The sequence below is a fragment of the Vigna umbellata genome, chromosome 8, assembly GCF_029865625.1.
Source record: "Vigna umbellata cultivar VRB3 chromosome 8, Vumbellata_1.0, whole genome shotgun sequence".
NCBI lineage: Eukaryota > Viridiplantae > Streptophyta > Magnoliopsida > Fabales > Fabaceae > Vigna > Vigna umbellata.
In genome coordinates this window covers 30,249,473-30,273,366 of record NC_142172.1, presented here as the reverse complement: position 1 = coordinate 30,273,366, position 23,894 = coordinate 30,249,473, and the positions used below count along the sequence as shown (strand labels likewise).

The window sequence follows — 23,894 nt, the reverse complement described above, 5'->3', positions numbered from 1 at the left end:
ATATATATATATATATATATATATATATATTTACAAAGGTTAAATTTGTCTTTACAGTAAAACTGTAGAAGAAAACCTGAAGATGCAAGGAAAATAGCCCCATAATTGTTTCTTTGCAAAATTACCTCTCAAACTTTACCTCTTTCATTTTGTTAATAAAATGTTTCAGTTCTTACGGTCATTTGAGTTTTACGAGGACTGTACACATGACGTATAAGAAAGCAAAAGACAAGTTACAGAAAAGAGCTTAATGAATAAAAAATAATTCAAGGATGGTTAGGCCATCTAGCTACTGTATTCTACATAGAAAGTGATTAAATCCTATTTACAATAATTTTAAAAAGGAGCCCAAAACAGATACACAAATAAGTTTGTCCACCTTCACACACGAAATAAAAATGCAACCACGCTCTGACTGCTATGTACATAGCAGGCGGCTTTCAGCTACCCCCGTATGGAAGAATATTAAGACTCCCGGTATTTGGTCAGATCAAATGTGAGGGTTCTCGAACAACTGCCAATGGCAAAATCATTACATACCGCCATCAACATAATGACAATATTTAAATCAATCAATATTCATATCGAGAAATTTACCCTCTTTCAGAATCTCTGTAAACACCAACTAGCGCCTCAGCTTTGTCATAAAAGGTGTCTTTCAGTGATATCACAATACTCTGAAAACCATTTCCACCATCTGCATCCTGGCTAGTCCTTGCCCCTTCGCATGATTTTGAACGAATAAAGCCAGCAACCTTGGCAACATTCAAGTTGTCCAACGCAGCATCAACTTCGTCCAATATAAAAAAAGGTGAAGGCTTGTAACTGAAACAAGAAGAAAGTAGGGATCAATGTCATTGGAACATAACATCAGATCTCAAAGAAATAGTTTTATGTGTGGTGCCAGTGTATTTCTCAGATGAATTTTTATCATTAAAACTCAAACAGTAGTTATCAAGTATTCTTGTTCCAATGCAAGTTGTACAAACAACTCACCTGTGGATGGAGAATAACAATGCAAGTGCTGCAACTGTCTTTTCCCCACCAGATAGTTGCTCCATATCACGGAAACGCTTCGTTGGGGGCATAGCAGTGTACTTGATGCCATGGAGAAATGGATCATCATCATTTTCCAAGTTTAGATATGCTGTTCCCCCCAGTGGATGTGTATTGCTCTTTGTAAGTTGTTTGTAGATTTTATCTATATTACCAGATATATGGTTAAAAGCATCCATGAATAATTGGTACCTGCATCAAATACACACTTAAGCTTCATCAGAAGACAGATGAAATGCAATAAATACAAAGATTTCATTTTCAAGACAACCTCTAAGGTAGAGACAAAAATACTACCAATATAAAAGGTTGTACTTCATTAGAGCATTGTAAGGGGAAATGCAAGACAATAGATGTTCGGAGGAAACTTATCCCCAACCTTGTAAGTGAATTATCAAATATCAAGCTTACCAGATTGGCCTTATAGTAAGCATTGTTTAACATGAGAACATATTTTCAGGATTTGTTAGGTAATGTTACCATCATGGTTCAAATTCATACATAAAGAATGTTACATTCACAGTTTTGAAGGCTGATAAAAAGGTTCTTCTGAATTCTATTATTTGACGCTTGGGTGGTAAATAGTAGACGACAGCGACTGGATGACTATATGGTGGTGTGTTCTGCTCTAAGCTATCACCATGCTCTGTGGTCACAGTTTTCTCTGCTTGCGGTTCTTGTTGCAGTTCTCTCTTGTCATAGTTCCCTCTGCTCCTGGTTTTCTCTACTCGCAGTTCTCTTCACCAAGTTTTTCTTTTCTGCTAGCATGGTGTTCTATTCTTCTCTACTCATGGTTCTTAATCTATATAAAATATTTTTTTGTTAATTTTAAATGCCCTTCTCTGCTTGGGTGGTGTTTTTCAATTATAGAAAACTTTAATTATATAATATGTTTTTCTAATTTTGTAATTGAAAATTGAAATTAGAGAGCAATCAAAGGTATGTCTGGGAGTGGATACAATTCTAAGGGCAATCCAAGTGTATCCTTATCTTTAACAATTTATGTTTTCTAATATTTGCATGAACTTATTTTTAGTATAGTGGATTTATTCGGCTCAATTATGTATATTAAATTAGCATATTACTGGCATAAAAAAAATCATACAAAGTACACTCTTAAAAGTTTACGAATCGAGCTTCCATGTCAAGTTTACGAAGAGTTTACGTAAATTCTCAAGTTTGATAACCTTGCCAAATTTACGAAATTCCCATTACGTAAATTCTCAAGTTTGATAACCTTGCCAAGTTTACGAAACTCCCATGAGTTTACGTAAATTCTCAAGTTTGATAACCTTGCTGACGAGTCAAATGTGGGTGATCCAACAAGATTTTGGCAGGTGGAGGGCAATGCATGATAAGTTGCTGAAGAACAAGGCATGAGAATACATGACTGGGATTACAGTCATGCAACTTCTTAGGGTGGGTTACACTGCTCAAGGCACACTTAACCCTAATATCTGTGGCCAAAAAGGTGACAGCCAGCAGCAAGTTGCAGCAGACGGAATGGTAACAAAGAGGACAAAGCAGGACCTTACCCACTCTGAATCCAACTTGAATTTACAGATGAGTAAAATCAGTGAGTATAATTCTCAGCTGATGTAATTTTTATAGATGTGAAAAGATGAGAAGAGTACAGAACAAGGAACAGCCCAAGTCTCTTGATCCCTAGACTGTGTACAACCAAAAAGAGGCTATATAAAAGTTGTTCAACAAAGTAGTAATTAACTATTTTATCAGTATAATATCACTTGTTAAAAATAACTTCAAACAAATAGTCATTCAATTATTTTGTGACATCATTTTTTATGTAATTTTAAGACTCCTTTAGTCCATCCACCAAAACACTAAAAACCATTGCCTACGTAGTAATATTATAATACAAGTAATGACAAAAATGGAACTAAAATAACATGTACCTTCTCTGCTTAACCTCATTGAATCTCTGTGTTTTTTCCCTCTCCTCTTTCCTGACAGCTTCAAACTCCTCAGTTACAGCTCTTTCCTTTTCCAACAGAGCCTCATATTGGTCCAATGCCTTCAAATTTGGTGCTGTTCTTTCAATCTCAGCTACCAAGGCATCAATTTTTTGCTTAAAGTCTCCCTCAATTTTATCCCTGTCTGAGTGCCTCTTATCTTTCAGTGCCCTACTTAGTTGATCAAAATCAAAATGTGGGCCTGGTACCGAGTCATCAGTATCCATGGGATCTGATATGATAGGGAGGTTAATCTGTTCAAGTTCACACTTTTCTAATATTTCCTGCTTTCGCGCATTCAACTGATCTCTCTGTGCCTCCTGTAAATACACTAAACATGTTGGCTATCTACACTTTGCATGCAAGTTACACAAGAGACAAGAATTATTGTACATCTAACCTTAGAATGTATCAGGCGATTAAGTTTGGATATGTTTGTTGTGGCTGCAGAAGCTTTCTTCTTCCACTCTTGGATTTCCTTCTCACATTCTTCTGACTTTGATTTCCACTCTTCAAGGGTAGAAAGAGAACAGAGGAAGAATAAGATCCCAAACGAAGACATAAAATAATGTAATAGTGGGTCTGTATTCCCATCAATTTGAGATAGAAATAGCGCAGGGCTACCGAAATAATCAAGCTTTCACTTCATCAACATCCCCAGTATGCCACAAATATATCATACAGCAAACACAGTTATCAAATATACCTTTAACTTCTTCCTTTAACTGATTAACCTCTTCAGCAGACTTCTCAGCTGCTACCTTCGCTGCAGCCTCTCTGTCCTGTACACGTTTTAAATCTTTCTCTAAAGCACTTAGAGAAGCTTCCAATTCTAGAATTCTTGAACTCATGTCCCGATTTTGCTCATATTCTAACCTATAGAATAATTTTAAAAAATACAAACAAATGAAAGCATAGATCAAATAAACAGCACCTAGCTAGATGGGGAAAAAAAAAACTGAAAGTTAAGCTTCAAATATTTTCTTTTTGTGATTTTTGCTCTTTATCAATTTTCTAAGGTAATTAAAAACCTTCTGAACATAAAAGGAGATGCAGTAAAAGAAACTTCGGTAATTGGGAACACTACATGTAGCATAGACAATAATTCATATCACAACGAAAAACTTCAGTTAAATTACTATTTAAGATGCGGCAAACAAGAACTTAAGCCTGGCTTCTATACTGCAGAATCCATTATTTGAGCCATGGATCAAACCCCAAGAGCTATGAATCTAAAATTACTTATGTAAAATAGATCCAGACAATGAAATAGGTACCAGACAGATATTTTCTGACCACCTACAGACTTATGTATCGTATCAATTATGCAAACCTAATCTTCAATACATAATCCTATAACTAGCGTTTCCATCTCCCAGTTATATAGTAATCAGTACTGAAAGAAAAGTAGAACTCGGAATCCTAGACTTGATTGAACATCAAAATTTCTATTTTTCCTCTTTCCTCTTTCTCATTTCCATCAATCTTTTTTTCCTGTTGATTGTAGTTGTATACTGTGCTAGTTGCTGGTATTTAAAACACTTTTAGGAAGGCACGTACGTATTACTTGTATGTAAGATCATAAACACCTTCATGCATGTAAATTATGTAGGTCAAGTTAACAGACTGCGAGAGATGTAATTTAAGTACAAGAAAAGGAACACACTGATATTTTAATTTTGAAAGTTGGCTACTCAAGTTCAGCCTCTCTTCCGCTATATTTTGAGCAGCCTTGAGTCTATTTTCTTCATATTCACGGATGTTTGCTACCCCAACTGACTTGCTGAAGTCTCTGTATATCCTATCAGTAATTTCATTTATGCGCCTCTCAAGCTTTCGTATTTCTGCATTGCTCTTGTTAACAGCATCGTTTAACTGCATAGCATAAACATCAAGTAACCAGTCAGATATACAACGATATTGCTACAAACAAATTAAAGAAATGTGAATACAACCTTCTTCAGCTCTGGACTGATACATTCAATTCTTTCTTTGATTGTCTTCTTTTCGTGGCCCAGATTTGAAAGTTTATCTTCAATGCTTCCCTGGAAAAGGTAAGAGCATAAAAATAAAATTCCTTGAAATATTCCATATGAAACAAAAGAAATAAATGTCATCGATTAGAAAGATTCTTACCCATACCAAGACAAAACTATAATTTATCTAACTACGGATTCACAAAAATGTTTATTGTCAAGCACGGAATTAAATAACATTGTTAGAATAATTACATTTATGTATTATCATTCTGCAGTCACAATTTGGTCTAGCGACCACCGGATTTGGATCGCCTCTCCACACCAACCCCACCAGTGGCAAAGTCCTCTACGCACCGCCACACACATCATCTTTGTGTGCTGCAAACTGGCAGGTGTTGTCCACGCACCACCATCCACTCATCATAACAACACTGCGTCACCTCCAAGTTGTCGACGAACCCCCCTTTCTTTGTTCTGACCCTCAAAACTTTACTTCATGAAGTCCAAAAGCCACCCTTGTGGAAAGTCACCTAGGGTTTTCTGCTTACCTGGTTTTTTTTGTTCCCTTGATCAAAAATGGTGACTAGAAGTGTTATTTCATTCTCTGAAAGTCCCTCGATTACTTTCGAGAAGCTAAATGGGAAAAACTACCTACCTTGGTTTGCTGCCATTAAAATGTGGTTTCTTGGCCAAGGACATTATGACCACCTTGAGCCAGATGGAAGCCATGCTAGTTGAAAAAGCTTAACAGTGGAAACTAGCATATTTCTAGTTGTGTGCCTCTCTTATGGCAATTCGTGGAACCAAGACTTCTTATGTCCCTTGGAGTTTTCAAAACATGTCACTCCTTTTGGAAGAAAGCTCATAGCACCTATGCCAATGATATTTAACGTCTCTATGATACGGCAAACAAGCTTGCGTCTCTTAAAATGACAGACCATGATATGGTATTGTTAGAAGTGGACTTTAACCCTAACTCAACCCCACAAAATCGGCTTGTAGGGTGAGGTTTGCACCCACTTATAAACTATGAAATGGCCTTATCTCTAATCGATGTGGGACTTCCAACACACACCCCTCACGCCGAGGTATATACATCTCGAGCGTGAGATTAGACATTTTTAATGGGTGGTCCCATAGAGGCCCGATAGCGGGTGGAACAATATACCCAACAAATAACAAATATCGCTAGGATAGGCTCTAACCATGGCTCTGTACTGCAAAAATAAAAAACACTGCAGCAATGAAGGCTGCTGTCTAGGGTTTTGTGTGCGACACAATGAAGGCTAACCACTTGACTGAAGATGCTCCTAAAGAAGAAGATCCCAAATTTACAAAATGGGATGAAGAGGATTCTATGATCATGGCATGGCTATGGAATTCCATGATCCCAGAAATCACTGATACTTGCATGTTTCTTAATTCTGCCAAGGAAATTTGGAATGCAATGGAGCAAACATACTCCAAAGCTAAAGATGCTGCTCAAATATATGATGTGAAGGTGAAAATTGTTGCTATAAAACAGGGCAACAAGACTGTTAGAGAGTATGCCAATCAACTTAAATCCCTATGGATGGAATTAGACCATTATAGGGTAATCAAAGCCAAGTGCTCAGATGATTCTGCAATGCTCAAAGATTATATTGAGCAAGATAGAGTCTATGATTTTTTGGTGGGGCTAAACTCTGATTTTGATCAAGTAAGAGTTCAGATCCTTGGAAAAGAAAAAATTCCAAGTATTAATGAAGTAGTAGCTATGGTCAAAAGTGAAGAAAGTAGAAGGGGAATAATGCTAGAAACTCCAATCATGGAAAATTCAGCCATGGTGGTTGACCAAAAAAAAGGGGGGAATAGCCAATATGGAGAAGAAAGGTGAAGGAGTGTGGTGTACCTTCTGTAACAAGCCTCACCACACTCGTGATAAATGTTGGAAGCTGCACGGAAAGCCACCTAGTAGAGATTGGGGATCCCAACACCGTGACAAGGAGTGGGGAATAAAGGGAGACAACACTAGAAAGGGTGGACAGGCACACATAGGTGCTGCAACCAATGAAGAAAACATAGGAGGAGTGCTTCCACTTAACCAGGATGAAGTAGAGCAGATGAGATCATTCCTCACCAAGTTGGATAAGTCACCAAGTAGTTGTTCACTGGCACATTCAAGTACGTTTGGCGAGTTCCTTTCTTTTGGACTTAATGCCTCGTATAAAAACCCTAACCCATATTGGATACTAGATTCTGGGGCAACCGACCACATGACACCCCTACCTAAAAATTTCTCATCATAGGTATCCCTAATGACTGAAGCCCAATCAACTGTTGAGGAATTGAGGATGTTTATGGAAGTTGAACATTTTGAGGACATCAAGAAGAAACTTGACAAATATTATATGGTGTTGATCCTTTGTGTTTTACATCCAGACTTTAATCATATCATACATCAATTTTTGACTAGTCATGAGATCCCACAATGGAAACCTTGACCACACGCCTTCTCCGTGTCCCGGTGCCTCAAACTCAGGAAGATCATTAGCTAGTGGGACTATCTGTCATGGTTTCCATACGAGGAAGAGGAGGATGTGGCACTAGAGGAGGAGGACGTGGAGGTCGAGGACGTCCTCAATGCACGTACTGTAAAAGGATTGGTCATACCCAAGAAAATTGCTACTCCTTGCATGGTTTTACTTCCAAAACAACCAATATCTCTAAGGTTGAAACTACCAAATCCAAGTTCACTAGGATGAATAACAAGAGTATCTATGCTTAAAGTCTAATAGCTTGGCACAAACATCTCAATATCCAAGTACATCAACAATCTGCATTTCTCAATCCATGGGATAAAATTTCACGAGTAATTAACTCGAGTGATTTTGATCACATTTCTGGAAATACCTTTGTTCTCAACCATTTCCTTTCAAGAATAACTTCATTTCATAACCTTTGCAAATGGCTCTAAAACTTCCTCAAAGGGAGTTGGTCAAGTTTCCTTGTCTCCCTCCCTAAATCTGAAGTTTGTCCATTTTCTCCCTAATTGTCCTTTCAATTAATTTTCTTAAGCCAGTTAACCAAAATTTTACAATGTTCAATAACTTTTGATCACAAATCTTGTTATAAAGGAGTGTGATTCAGGGAAACAAATTGGAGGATATGAAGTTGGAGCATTATACCATTTTGGATCTCGTCCAAGGGTGTCGTGTTTTGCAGCTCCTAATCCTAAAATGTTACATGATCGGCTTGGCCATCCTTATTTGTTAAAAAAAAAAAAATGTATCCTGAACTTAGTGGTCTCCAGACCTTAGAATGTAAGTCATGTCAATTAGGAAAGCATGTTAGATCTACCTTAACTAAAAGGTTTCAATCAATGTGTAATTCTAGTTTCTCTATTATCCACTAGGATATTTGGGGCCCTAGATGAGTATATAAGATGTACTTGGGTTTATCTTATGAAAGATTGCTCTGAATTTTAACCATCTTCACATCCTTTTTAAATGAAATCAAGAATTAATTTGGTCAAGTAGTCAAAATCTTAAGAAGTGCAATGCCAAAGACACTTCTCATCCACTTTTTTTGCAATCTTGAGTTCCCAAGGTATATTACATCAGTCTACTTGATCTCATACATTGCAGCAAAATGGTATAGCAGAAAGGAAAAATAGACCCTTGGTTGAAACTACTCATACCCTTTTGCTTGGTGTCTATATTCTTGTCCATCACTGAGGGGATGTCATCTTAACTGCATGTTTCCTTATTAATAGGATGCCTTCCTCCTTTCTCAATCATAAAGTCCCTTTCTCCATTCTCTTTCCAAATGATCCTCCCTTTCAGACCTCTCCTGGAGTTTTTGGCTATGTATGTTTTGTACATGACATGTCTTTAGGGCTAGACAAGCTTTCCGCTTGTGCTATCAAATGTGTCTTCTTGTGTTATTCTCAACTTCAAAAATGGTATCAGTGGTACTCTCCTGGAACCAAGAAATACTACATGTCTACCAATGTTACATTCTTTGAAGAAACTCCTTACTTTTCTCCATCTATTCACGATGTTCATATCGTCCCATAGGTCCTTCATTTTTCAGTGGTTGAGTCCAATATCTCCAATGTCTCTATCAATCCAAGTCTTCATCAAAGTCCTCCTGAACCCTCCTCTCCACATATTGATATTGTCCAACACAGGACCCCGATGGATAGTCCACTTCATACCATGCCTCTTGGTGAAGCTGATTCAAGTTGGCCCATTACTCTCAGAAAAAATACTCGTTCTACTCAAGGAGGTGTGAATCTATAGATACACTAGACATAGCAAAAGGGTCACAAACAATTAGGACAATGACTTGATTAGATGGAGACGCAATAGGAGAAGGATTGGACTTAAAGTATGAGGAAAACTCAGTGAAGGTGACATTAACGAAATAGCAATTAAGAGAAGGAAAGAAACATTGGCTCAGGGTGGCACATAAAGGTGCATGAAGGCTTTGATCACCGCAATTTTTGTTGCACAATGGCCGCCTAACCGGGACGAGCAAAACAATGGTGTCACTAGTCCAAGCGGCAGCAGTAACTAAAGCAATGGTGACAACAGCGGCAACGATGGTGACAACAGCGGCAACGATGGTGACAACAGCGGCAACGATGGTGACAGCAGTGATAGTGATAGTAGCAATGGTGACGACAGTAGTGACTACGATCACACAAGGAAACCAAATTGGGTTGTGGTAGCTTGATCATGGAAAAAACCAAACATTAGAAGAAAAAAACTAATATTGCTAGAAAAAAAAATAGCAACAGTGAATGGTGGGTTCAACAAGGAGGAAAGGACTAAACCTAGTTCTAGATACCATGTCGAAATAAAAGAGAGAAAGAGGCATAGGCTAAATACCCAATGCGTATTAAACACATAGGGTTGTGCATTTATAAATAGGAAAATACAAAGATGGATCTAAGTCCATTACATGTAATAATAGCTAATGAAAATGAGCTTGAAACAGCATATATACATTCCATAAGCTGTTATGGGAAACTCATTGCAACAAGTGTATGCTTTATGTGCAGTTATTTTGTGGATAAGCCAAAATATAAGTTTTTTTCTAAACAAATCCAAAGTGTCACACAAATTGTGTCCTCAACTGAGTCAATACACATATAGCAAGCACACCAAACATTCTAGGGACAAAGAAAAAGAGAAATGAAACCACAAAAAGTATGAAATAAGAATTGCATGCTTGATTGTACCACAACAACAAAAGACTATCAGCTTTCGTGTTTGATTGTACCTTCTCAATTTCGGCATATTGAATTTTCTTCTCAAGTCCACTAATTTTTCCAGATGCTTCAGACTCTTTAAGGTGCATATCCCTTATTGATCCTAGTGATTCCAACTCTGCTTCATATTGCTCTTTCTTTTTGTTAAGTCCTGAAAAAAAAACATGTTTATTGAAGGAGCACAAGCTTTGACTTGAAAATTTTTTTAAAATGATAAAAAACCTTCAATTTTCTTGTCATCCCACTGTTTTGACCTTGCTTCCATTCCACCACTAGTGCCTCCAGTCATTGTGCCGGATTTTGTGAGCAGAATTCCATCAACAGTTACAACTAAGCAAATTATAGAACAATGTTCACTAATATCCCATCTGATAATCATGATTGTATTAAATGAACCAGGATTACATAACATGCATTATAAGTACACAAAAGGATTACTCTCCAAAAGCCAGAAGGTCTGTTAGATAAGAAACGAATTTACAAAATAGACAAACTCAAAGTACAAAGACAAGGGAGTTAACTAAAAGTTACACACTGTGTGTCAAAAAAGTACAAATAACAAAAGCCAGGGGAAAAAAGTGCATGGGGATCAAACAGGAAAATCTATGTACTTAAGTTTTAAAGCGGTATCAGTAAGAACATTAAGAACCAGTAGAGGATAGAAAGAAAAAAAGATCTTCCTACCTTTAAACCTCTCTCCACTCCAGCTTAAAATTTTGGCCTCTTCCAGATCATCACAAACAAGAGTGTTCCCAACAGCAAAGAGAATTGCCTTCTCCAAGGAGGGATCAAACTTGCACTAGTTAAGTTGAAAACACTTAAACCACTTTTCAGCTTGTTATAGGGGTATAACTAACTAGATCAACAGAAAAGTATGAACAAAACACTTGATAATGGACTATTCACGAGCAGGTGAAGAAGAGAAAATACATGAATAATAGACCACCTACTTATAATCCAACAATGGCATCTGGCCTTAAAGGAATTCTCTAAAGCAACAGTATATAGAATAGTAATTTTATGAGTAGAAACTACTGAACAAAATTTGCAAATCTAACAAAAAAATTATATATCCAATTAGAGAGAGGATTTGATTTTAGTGAGCTACATGAAACAGAAAGGATAACAGAAGCAAAAGCATAGAGCAATACACAACAAGATGGGTGAGAACAATGTAAACAGTTTGAAACTAGAAACCAAATGACTGGCAAACATTGATGATGGTAAGATGTAGCAGCTCTATGCATCACAATGACAGACAAGGTTACTCCATCCACAGAAACAGCCATTTGCGTGATTTTGTTTTCTAAGGAGATTACACATTCCTGTAGGATTTTGAATGTACAATTCAAATGCAGCATGAAGCATAACAACCTTTTCCCACTAGGTATGGTCAACTACTTGGATCATACAATGCCATTGACCTCAAAGCAGGAAGCATTTTGTATAAAATGGCTGGACAAAATATTTGACTGCATAAAAAGGTGATGTGTGCATTGATGAGTAGTCAACTCATCACCTTTTTTTGCCTTCCCATTCAAAAAATTTCAAGCAATGTGGTTAACATCACAAATTACTAATTTTTCAAATTAGTCAAAACAATAAAGTTGCAAAGGACAGGCTATATAACAAAGGTAAATTTCAAGAAATGCTCAGTTTCGTTAGAACAGATTCAAATTACAAATTTGCAAACATAAACAGAACCAGTTCTTCATGGTAGTCACTAGAGAAAAAGGATATTGAATCACATCAAAGACCAGTTTTGCTGTACCCCCTAATGTGCGCAATCTTTCCATTATTGGCTTCACCCGAACTGATTCCAGAGGAATAAATGTCTGGGGAGGAAGCCTCTGATCTTTTAAATACTGAAAGGCAAAGAAATCAATACCAATAAATATAACAAAGTGAAGTAAACGGAACCAAGTATAAAAGTTCAATGTTCAAAAAAGCAAATCTGAAATTTTAACACCAGAATTATGGCTTACAACAATTATGCAAAACCTTAATGAAATAAGAAGCAAATTTTCTACCAACTTTAGACAATTTGGTTGCCACAACCAAAGAACCATGTCAATTATAACAAAATCCACCAGGATGACAGTAAAGATGCAGCAAGTCAAAATTTATTAAAGTCATCAAGGATGAAAAGGCAACAAAATGAAGGTCCAGCAGCTTGAAGGTACCAAACAAGCTTAATACTCAAGCCTCAGTCAACAAGGTTTATGTAGCACATAAATTGTTATGAAAATTTTGAAGTGCATAGTAAATTTAATATTTATCTTTTGTATTTTTTTCAGAGCTGAAGTATGTTGTGTAATCAACACTACTGGAGAAAAAAAGGGCATTCGAATCAAAAACAACAAAAACCTATCAACATTAAATAGAGTCTGTGAGTTCTAAAACAAGACTAAGTAATCATGCAATTGAAAACAAAAAGTACAATGGTACAAATTAGGAAACTTATTAGGACCTTGATGCATTCCTTCCCAGTTGACTCCTTGTCAACTACAACTGCATCCATAAATTTACCCATAGCAACAGTAACAGCAAGGTTATACTTCTTCTGTGTTGGCCTACAAAGATCAGTCATGCGACCATGAACTCCTTGAAACAGGCGCTTCAGAGTCTCAACAGCCTGAGACAACCTAACATCTCTCTCACTTTCATATCTATCAGCCCTCAATTCACGAAGTTGATTTTCTACTTCACCAATTTTTAACCTCAAATTTTCATATTTTTTCCTGCAGATCAAAAGGAGCAACACCATTTCAAAAACATCATCAGTAATGAGCTTAAATGCAGCAGGAAGCTTTAACAGTTTTCAAAAAAGAAACATTCAATAAAAGTACTTGGAATCACGAAGTTTGTCCTGCATCACACGTAGTTCCTTTTTCAGGTTATCAAGGCCAGCTTTAGTTTTTGCAGAATTATCACGAATCTTTTCACCCCTTGCTCGCATCTGTTCTTCCTGTGAATTCAGTTCAGATTCCCTGTTTCTTAACTGTTGAAGATTTTCTTCCAAATTCTTTTGAGCTTCGCTATCAGCATTTAGTTTCCTATCTAGAAGCTCCTTTTCTTCTCTAAGCTTTGCAGTTTTCATCCCAGCCTCCTCTTTGCTGCAGGTACAAGTTCCAACACACACAAAAAAATAGCAAATGAAAAATTAATATCCATGACAATTGCTAAATATTAAAATATTATAAAAAATTTTCATGGCAACAAATATGCTACCAGAAGATAGAATTGATGAAATTCAGTCCAATGAAATAGATTTAATTCCTCATGAGAACAAATGTGCTATCAGGAGGATCTAATTGAGAAGACATGGCCAAGCTGCTAATGAGAGGCGATAAAATACCATAAGCAAACACCATACACATTTGGTTGATATCAGTCAAATCAAAATGAATACATGTTCCAACTGATTCCCAATTTCAACCCACATGAAATAAAGTACTTTCCTTCAACAAAAAGAAAAAAAAAAACATACACAATTGACAAAATAGCTTCACCTTATATCGCTAACAGTCTAGCAAACAGATTATCTCTCTAGACCAGCATAATCAAATAAAATGAGTACACAGTGCATATGGCACACATGATATTAAGTGCATGCCAAAACTCATTTTAGAAAAAGAAAACCAAAATTATATATATATATATATATATATATATAGAGAGAGAGAGAGAGAGAGAGGGAGAGAGAGATTGGCTAACAGCTACAACAAATAAGCACTCACATTCGAAAATACTCATCCAAATCATTGCCTTGCAAATCAAGCTCATCATCAACATCCCGTCCCTTTTCCTGAAGGTCTGCCATTTTTGCTGTAAGATCCTGGATGCCATTCTGTAGTAATGCAATATCAGCATCATGCTTCATCCGTTCAACCTTTTTTTTATCAAGTTCTTTCTTCCCTTTTTTAATTTTTGATGTAATACGAGTCATTTCCTCCTTTAACTTCAGAAGCTCGGGCTGCTGCTAGGAGAGCATAAAATTCAGTCTATTAAGAGCATAACAAATACGAACAATAGGACTACAACTAGATGATTCAGGCACTCCCAGCTCTTTACCTCTCTTTTGTGTCTACAGGAGTTGTCATCCTTACCACTCACTAAACCCAGATTAACAAAACCACATTCCAAACCTTAAAATTGCAATTTCCAACCCAGTTTTCTTCAAAATACATATGACCGCAAGCAACAAAGTTCAATGAGTAAAGCATAGAATCAACCTATGTAAAACTTTCAGTAGCTGGAATTGATAATATTATGATGACCATAATCTTAAAGTATAGTACACACACCCCATATGTAGGAAACATACTTACACTCTTATCAAGTTTGCTGTTTTTCTCATTAATTCTCTTTTCCCGCAGTGTAATCTCTTTGAGATATTTGGCCTGCTCTTTTTTCTTTTTACTAGCTTCATTTTCAAAATTTTCCAGCTCTTCAACAACACCTTCACGACTTCTCTTCTCATCTTCAAGATCCTTAATTGTTTTAACATAATCATTATGTATATTAAACAACTGCCACAAGAAATGTTCTCTCTTCATAGATTTCTGCATGAGAAAAAAACAAATACTTGAAAACTTTGCTTGCCACAGTAAGATTGATCGACATCAAAACAGAAAATGCACAAAATCCAGGAATTTCATCATATTTTTTCTTCAGTTGAAAGTAAATAATATCTAGCGACACTTGGATTAAAGATAATGTAGTGGTACAGTTTTCCACAAATTCAATTATGGGAAGCTAATTTACCAAAGAAATTAGAAAGAATACCATTACGTCAGCTTAAGCAAATCCAAAAACGAGGAAACAGAAACAGGGGAAACATAGAGGCCACTGAAAGTGGCACCTTCAATTCATTGTCAATAGCCTTTGGATCTTCAAGAGAAAGATCCAATTTTAATCAACTATCTCCATCAAGTATCCAACCAGATCAGATGGAGCAACGAAGGTAGAAAACTCAGAAAAGCAGTGACATCATAGAAGCAGTGACATCATAGAAGCATTGACGTAAGGCAGTAATAGGAAAACTGAGGGTGAAATTCTTACTTTTTACTTGTTATAGTTACTGGAAGTACCACCCTGCCTTGGTCTAATCAGTCATGCAGCAGAAAAAGTACAATAAAACAGAATAGTAAGGCATAAAATAAACTAAGCAGACTGTACTACATCAAGCTAGAACAGTCATATTGGAGCCGCAGTCAACCTACACACATACATAGTGCACACACAAACACACATACATTGAGACAGATCCACTACCAGTTCTTGTTGCAGGCGGAGATGCTTCTCTGCTTCTTCCTTCTGTTCTTTCTTCTGCTTTCTTTCCATAACAACAGTCTTCTTCTTCTGATAAACAAGTGCTGATTTTTCTTCAGCAGTGCCTTTTTCCTCTTCAAACTGCTCATAGTCCCTCTTGCACTCGTCAGAGCCAGATATCTGCTCCACCAGTGCAGTGAGCTCTTTGGGATTCTTCGACGCAATGGACTCAACATCACCCTGCAAAACTTAGCATTGTCAATTGAGAAAAGTAACAAATTTAAGTCATAATTAGATGAACTTCTCTACAAAGTGTTAATCGTCCTTGCTATAATGCGGAGGAAGCAGAACTGCCACTACTAGAACCACCATAGCATGGGGTTTAAGTGTACTGTCCATAGTGACCTAATGGCGGCTGCTAATAGGACACTCACACTATTTATAGTTTCCTAAAAGTCCTTTGAATAAAGGCATTGGGGCATTTTTTTAAGGGCTATTTGGGATTTCAATTTCAAAAACAAAATTTGAAAAATGACTTAAAAGAGATGACAGTTGATGATTCCTATCTAAGTAACTTAGATTTGACTTCTATTGATATTTAGTAGTATATTTTGTTTAAGATACCTATACCTATTATTTTTAATTGCTTATTATGAGTATTTATAAATGTCATGAATTTTTAGTATTTTTTTAATTATTTTTAGAACATATGTGCATATAGTATACATAATATAAACATTAACTATATTTAGAAAATTTAGGAATAGTTGTTATCCCATGATCCGTTATCCCACTTTTAGATCCAGTAACGAGGGGCGTTTATGATCTGACCCCGTCCATTGACCCATTACAACCCAAAGTTAATTTGGATGGATTCCCGTTATGAGATTAGACACAAGGAACTTTGAGATGGGTTTTGGTTGTGCTTCGACTCGTCCCAAGTCCTATATTTCTTTAAAAGTATTATATTTTAAAAAATTATACATTAGTAATACAATATTTTCACTTGATAGACAATATTTTGGGAAAACACGATACTGTATTTATATTAGAATAATAGCATTATATATCGTGAAATATATTGTAAAATGTATAAATGTAAGCATATGCTTCTTTAATTTTACGATTTAATTATACATAATATTAATATTCATATATTATGTTCACAATCAGGTTAATCCAGTCTTTCTCCTATTATTTCGGTTCTTAACTAGATTGGCTACGGGCACAACTATATAACCTTAACAATGTTTCAGGTTGGGTAGTATATGATAGAACATCCCTGCTGGGCTGGGGGCAGCTATTATAAGATAGAAAAATAAGAAAAAAATGAAATGAGTTTATCCATAATTTAAAGTTAGCTAAATTGGAAAAGTTCACTAATATAAATTTTCAAAAAGAAAACGTTTAACTTGTGCACAGAATAATTTTAGTTACAGATAAATTCATTTCATGTTTTCTTCTTATTTTTTCCATTTTTAGAAGTATCAAGTTTTTATGAAAAAGTAAGTCAAAATAAATCATATATGCACCTTAGCTTTTGGGGATTTTAAGGTTTTAAACCACTGCTTATCCATACTTTCTTATATTTACTCATATGCAACTTCAATTCTAGGAGAAGTTAATCCAGAGGTTTCTTATATAGAAACCAATGGCATAAGCAGGACAAATATTGAAGCAGAACCTGAAAGACCAAGAAATTGCGAGCTTTGATGAGGATGCCGAGGGACTTGAGTCTGTTGTTGTAGGCGTCCCAATTGACGAGGGTGTCGTCGATGCGGTACTCGCTGGAGCCGGCGCTGGTGATGGTGCGGGTGAATCTAATCTCAGTGGAGTTGGCGAGGTGGTAGACAAGGCGGACGAAGGCTCGGCGACCCTTCTGGTCTTTCTCGCGGTCGTCGAAGGCGTAGATGAGGTCCTTGAGCTGCGCGCCGCGGAGCTGGCCGGTGCGGACGCCGAGGACGAAGCTGATGGCGTCCATGAGGTTGGACTTACCGGCGCCGTTGGGGCCGATGATGGCGGTGAAGTCGTAGAAGGGGCCGATAATTTGGAACCCCTTGTAGGACTTGAAATTCTCCACCTCCAGACAGTGGATTCTCCCCGGAGAGAGGAGCGACGGCATGGTTGCGTTCAGAGTGAAACCGTGAAACTGTGAACCCTAGGAATAGTTAAGATTTGGGAATTGAAATGGATGGGGAAAATTGGCGGGAGAAGAAACCCTAACCGAGAGTGAACGTTATATGGTGATGCAAGTAGATAGTAACAGAAACAAGAGTGCGAGAAGCAATGGTAAAATCAGTGAAATCGGGGATCTTCGCCTTTCAATTACGACGTCAACGTCTTTAGATTCAAAGTTTAGAATATCAGCAAAATAAAAATTACGATTGTTTATGGCGGGATAGATACTGTTTGATTAGCAATGAACGTTTAGAATTTTATTGTTTCATTGTTTGTTTAAAATTAAAGAAAACATATTTTCATTACGTATATTACTATTATACTGTATATAATATATAATGATAAATGTACAAAAAATCATCTATTACTTTTTAGCTGTAGTTGTTATTTCTAAATAAAACATTATTAATTGTTATAAATTTAATCAAATATTTATATTAATTGTTATTTTCAAAAATTGTCTTTTTAAATTAATCAAATTAAAATCACATAATCCGTTTGTATCAATATTGAAGACATAAACATAAAATGAATGATAACTTCATCATAATTTTATCCTACGAGCTGACATTTTTATTTTATTATGATAAGATTAGTACTACAAATCGCTGAGAACATTTATTTATGAGTCTTTTTTAGAAAAGTGATTTTAGTTTTATACGAAGAATACTTCCTACTATAAAAACTAAAAAGAATATTAAGAATTTTGGTGTGTAAAGTGATCTATTATTATCACTAAGTTTATAAGTTGCTTCAATCTAGTAAGAGCGAAATAGGAGTTTCCACTAATGTTATAGTTTTTATTTCAAATGAAGTATTCGATAGAAATTTTGAAAAAGGATGTTTGCATATTGTATGGTATATAATCAGGAATCGAGTTAACATTCAAGACAGTTCAGTTTATCTACTCTAGCGACGCTCATCAACCAGGTTAAAAGTTGTTGAGCCACAATTGAGTCAGCATTTAAGTTATTGGACTAATAATCTAACAGAAGATAAAAGAATCAAAGATGTCTGATTAAAGATATTCATAAAGCTATTTATGAGCAACCGACCGGATTTTAAGATAAATCTGTTTAAGGTAACTCTGTTTATATTTTATTAGGCTTGTGATAAGCTATAAATACAGTGTCAAGGCTAAAAGCCAGGTACGTTCTACTAACACTCAAAAATACTCCACAGTGATAACAAAATCACTTTCTTGAGAGCTAAGACTCCATAACCTACGCCTAACTTGAGTGTCGAAGTGTCTTTTGCAGGTACCTCCCCCTTTGCGCCATTACCGAACGACCAACAGCAGGAGACCGAGCGGTCATAAAGAAGCAGGCGGACCAGACTGAAGGAAGACAGGTGTTCCAAGCAGCCAAAGACAAGGAAGACACGTCAATAATAATAAATAAATAAACAGTTGGGCGAATTATAATCCAATATCTTCTCATGGAATTGTACAATATAAAAAGTTAGATCAAATATCACAAAATTTCTAAGGTGGATTATATGACTAGCAATTTGTGAGAATACATGAAAAGTTGTATTTAAAAAGGCCTACTATGACTCACTTGCATGTTAAGGGTTATGTTTTTTTATAGAATACTGAAATCAACTCTACTAAAGGATAATTCAATAATCTACTTATGTAACTAGATTTAATAATGCTTATGTTTGTTTTTTAGTTATTCTTCCTTTGCATCATTTACTTTATGGAATATTTATTTTTTTCTTGTTTTTTATCATGATTTTTGTAATCATTCCTCTTTGTATGCATGTCATATCCAAGTTCACATCATAAACTTTCATCAACAATTAAGTTTTGAGTTAAGAATATAATGGATACAAGATTTTGGAAAGCATTATCTTCCATAAAAGGCAAGTATTTTTCAATTATTCATGGACAAAGGTTGTTTTATTAACTTCTTCAAGCTCTTTTCAATCTTTTGTATATGACTAGTACTATGTAATTATCCTTGAATTACGTAAAAATAAAAAGTATTCGTAGAGAAGTTTTTGACAAATAACTCAAGTTGAACATTAGCGGGAAAAGATGCAATGTTTAATCTCACTATGTTTTTACTCTCACCTATTAGCAATTTGGTTGAGTTATTTACATGCGGAGTGAAGAAGAAAATAATTTAATGGTTTGTGTTTTTACTGAATTTTGGAGTGTGATTTTTTAACACGTGGCAACGTGTAATTGGATTGAAGAAATTCATAGGTGCATTTTGGAAAATTGAAAAAGTAAGAGAAGATTCACCAACAAAATATTTATCTATGATTAAGTCAATAAGAGAGTAAAATCTTTATGTATAAAAAAAAGTATGAGTTTTAGTGTCTTCCTTATGAATTACGATAGAACCTGTGTCATTTATGTAGTTTAAATAAGAAATTTGTTTATTAGCAAAAAGGCATTTAATGACGATATAAAAAATAATAAAGTTGTATGAGATTTTAATAATTAATTCTTGATAACCATGTTACTTGACATATTTGGTCCGAGAAGGTACATTTTGAATAATATGCAACTTATCAATTTTGCAATTTATATTAATTTTTTTTCTTCATTTTCATACTATAATTATATACTTAAACTTTCAAACTATATCTGTATGTTGAAACATTTTATCACTTAAGTAAGGGGAAGCGGGTAAACCACTCCAGGGCAGCTCCGTTCAAGGTTGTAAGGAAGGCCTTTCACATAACAATATCATCAATTGAGTAACGTACATGGTGGAATGGTCATCTGAATTGGTGTTGCCATCATACTGATCTAGTGTTAAGGCCTTCCACTGCTTAGGAAGTGGGGTATCCTTGATACCATCAACAAAAAAGTGTCGACAATTTCCTATTGTTGTCGAGGAGTTGTTTATTGTCCCTTAGTTTTATAGTCGCTTTCCCCTTTAGCTATATGGACAATGCGAAGATGAAATATTTTAGACCTTGCATTTTCAGGGATTTCCTTCTCCTTCCCCTTGTCAGTTAGTCCTTTGGCCTCAACCCTCCTTATGAGTTGACATTCTCCTACCTTAAGGCACCTATCTCTTTAGCATTTTTCGTCTTGAATTCTATGAACTCCAAGTGCATTTTCATTTTTGCTTCCAACATCGTTGTTATGTGACTCGAGGAAGGTCTTGAACCTACTTCTTTCACTCTAACCATCTTGCTCCTTGTAGACACCATGTAACACTTCTTCTTCGCATAATATATGTCGGTCCTACGGTGGACGCCAATTGTTCTTACAGAGCCGAATATACTCTGTAAAGATTCCAAATTGAAGCATTCGTAGCTTCAAGCACGAGATACTCGTCCTCTTCAAGCGTACTTTTCTTTTCTAGGGGTATTCACCCTTTTCAATCTGTATATGGGTTGTGTCTATAGAAGACACTTTGACGCTCAAGTTAGCCTAATGCGTCAAATTGCAATAGTTACAATAATTAATGAACATAATAATATACTTCGTATAACGTGTTATTTACACTATTGTTCATAGGCCTTTACTTGGATAAATTATCTTTTAATCTCAAGTTCTTTTCTCCTTAACTTAATTATGGATTATCATGATTAACAGTCTGGTTGGTATGATTACATCTTAGATAAATATGTATGGACCGCATACATGTCGACTTAATTGACTCTGTATACTCGAACATGTAAAGTACAACAACATATATAAACTATTTTCCATCACATTCAACATTTTTTAAATTTGGCTAACATGGTGCTTATTGTAACAGGGCATTTTCTTATGAGCTTACAATACCTTATCTTAATGTGGTGGTTTTTCCTTTTTTTAGTGAGGATTTTAAGCTAAACTTGTGAGTTATTCAGTTTTGGAAGCTAGATTATGATTCATATTTTTAGGCTTAAATTTCGCTTAATTTAATAACTTAAATATAATTATATTTGATTTTGATTCTTACCTTGTTATCACGTTATTGAAAAAAAAGGTTGCATGTTGCATCCATATTTAAATTCAGCCAAAAAGATTCATAAAGTTTAATCTAACTTAAGGAATATCTTTTGAAATCACAAAGATATTCAAGTTACAAATGTTATAAAGAAGGCAACGACTCTACCAATTTAATTATACGAGTTTAATTTCGTTCTTAATCATATTTAAAAACTTACATGAATGAGTTAATTTAGTTCATGTATCATGTATGTTCCCTTACATATTTATGATAATTTATTTATTTTTTCTTAAAAAAACACACTTAAACATGAATACTAAGTTAATATCTTTTAAATTATTCAACATATGTAAACGAACTAAAATTTTGTGTGTTTAATTTGTCAAAGACAAAAAGTTAAGGATTTAGATTTGATGTAATAGGTTTTCAACTTGTCATATACTACATCATGTTGTAAAAATTAGTTTGTTTTTCTTATCTTACTAATATTTCAATAAATCAAAAACTCATTCGAAGATATTATTTTAAAGGAACCTCACTACATAAACACTTTGTGTATATATTATTTGTTACAATGTTAAAATATTGAGTTAAATATTATTTTAGTCTTTAATTTTATCGAGTTTGTTTAATTTGATTTTTTTTTTCAATTAGGTTATAATTTTAATAAGTATGAATAGTGTATGTTTTTTTTTAATTCCAATTTTCATAGTATTCAACTACCACTAGATTCATCACATCTTCAGTAATACAAAGTAGTTAACTCAAAAAAAGTAGATAAGATGTTATTATAGATATCCAAATATAACTCATAATAGCAAACAATATATATACAATACATCCTGACTACCAAGAGATATTACACTAAACTAGGAATATAATAGATATTTATAAACATCAAGGGAAAAACATAACAAAAACTTCCTACACTATACCTCAGCTTCATCTCCTCCTAGCACTTGCTTACCAGAGACATCTTCCTATGCTCCCACCATTAAGGTGATCATCGCAAACAAGAAGAAATAAAACAAACATATAGAAGAAAAAGTAAGCTAATGTACCAAAAATCATCACATATCATATTTATAACACAAAGAAAACCATTAATCCTAAGTCATACAATTCTCCCCTTTAGACTTGACCATCCAAATATATGTATTGATGTTGAACTCTTGGGGACTTGCGCATGTATGGTGAAAGAACATACCATCCAAACTATCACACAAGATTAATCCATCAAACACCTATGGTCAAACTAACCCTAGGTTAAGGATCTCTTGTTACTCCTCACCACATAATCACCCATCTCTACTTGAGGTTGGATGGTTATTGGAATGTCAAACAAATTTCCCCATTTCAAAGCTCCTATGACAATACATTACACTAAAACACAACACTAGGATTTTTCCCATGGAATTCTTTTCACCACATACTTAAACAAAATACACATCCACTATTATCATTCATAGAGCATTCATAATTATCAATAACTATACATAACATCCATTATCATATTTCATGAGCATATTTATAAGCATCAACAAATATAAATCATATCAGAATAACCAATCAACTCAAACAAGAAATTACACGAAGAAAACAACATAAAATGCTAGAAACAAGGCTCCCAGCGAGCTACACTGCTCGCCCAACGAAAAATCTTCTAAGATAATCGATTATCTTAATTGGTAATCAATTATTCCAGAGAGATATAAGGCAAAGATGAATTTCTTACTGAAATAATCAATTATTCCAGTGAGTTTTTCAGCAATTTTGATTTTTCTGATTTGGTTCCATCTTAAACCTTTCCGGATGGCCAAATTGGTATCCTTGATACTATAATTGACTCAAAAACATATTTTTTTATAATATTAAAATTAATTAAATATAAATATTTTTACAAAGAGAAAGACAAGTATTTAAAACTAATATGTTATTAAACCATGTTTTTTCATAAGAATAAACTAATGAATATATTTTATATAAATAATAAATTTTGTCATCTTTTAATTGGAATTAAATTTATTATCTGTATAAATGTTATACTAATATTTATATTAAAATTTATTGGTTAAAGTCATTATTGATAAACATGGGTTAATAATATACAATAATGTAATATGTTAAAATTTTTTAAATAAGAATATGAATATAATATTTATACAAATAATAAATTTTGTCTTAATTTGGAGATGGATAATATTATTCCATTTTGAGAAAAAATTGAGCTAAATTAAATAAAAAAGACATACATAAAGACTAAATTCAAATC

General features: G+C 34.8%; 1 protein-coding gene and 1 pseudogene across 1 annotated transcript; one reads left to right on the top strand and one right to left on the bottom strand.

Moving 5' to 3' along the window:
- Positions 1-233: 233 nt before the first annotated feature.
- On the bottom strand, positions 234-17,865 carry TTN8 (Structural maintenance of chromosomes (SMC) family protein). Its single transcript, XM_088097828.1, has 18 exons — positions 17,224-17,865; positions 15,543-15,779; positions 14,597-14,830; positions 14,006-14,244; positions 13,115-13,381; positions 12,736-13,006; positions 12,007-12,130; positions 10,950-11,060; positions 10,488-10,595; positions 10,277-10,416; positions 4,985-5,074; positions 4,696-4,904; positions 3,736-3,905; positions 3,430-3,539; positions 2,973-3,349; positions 997-1,248; positions 598-825; positions 234-514 (listed from the first exon to the last, which is right to left on the bottom strand). The coding sequence occupies exons 1-18, from the start codon at positions 17,659-17,661 to the stop codon at positions 466-468; spliced, it is 3,654 nt and encodes a 1,217-aa protein (XP_087953954.1). The 5' UTR covers positions 17,662-17,865; the 3' UTR covers positions 234-465.
- On the top strand, positions 5,169-10,251 carry LOC148194446 (uncharacterized; annotated as a pseudogene).
- Positions 17,866-23,894: the final 6,029 nt, after the last annotated feature.

Coding starts and splice junctions, on each gene's coding strand:
- TTN8 (XM_088097828.1), bottom strand. CDS start 17,661: ATGCCGTCGCTCCTCTCTCCGGGGAGAATCCACTGTCTGGAGGTGGAG. Junction 10,417..10,487: donor GGATGACAAGAAAATTGAAG/GTTTTTTATCAT, acceptor TTTTTTTTTCAG/GACTTAACAAAAAGAAAGAG. Junction 4,905..4,984: donor TCAGTCCAGAGCTGAAGAAG/GTTGTATTCACA, acceptor TATGCTATGCAG/TTAAACGATGCTGTTAACAA.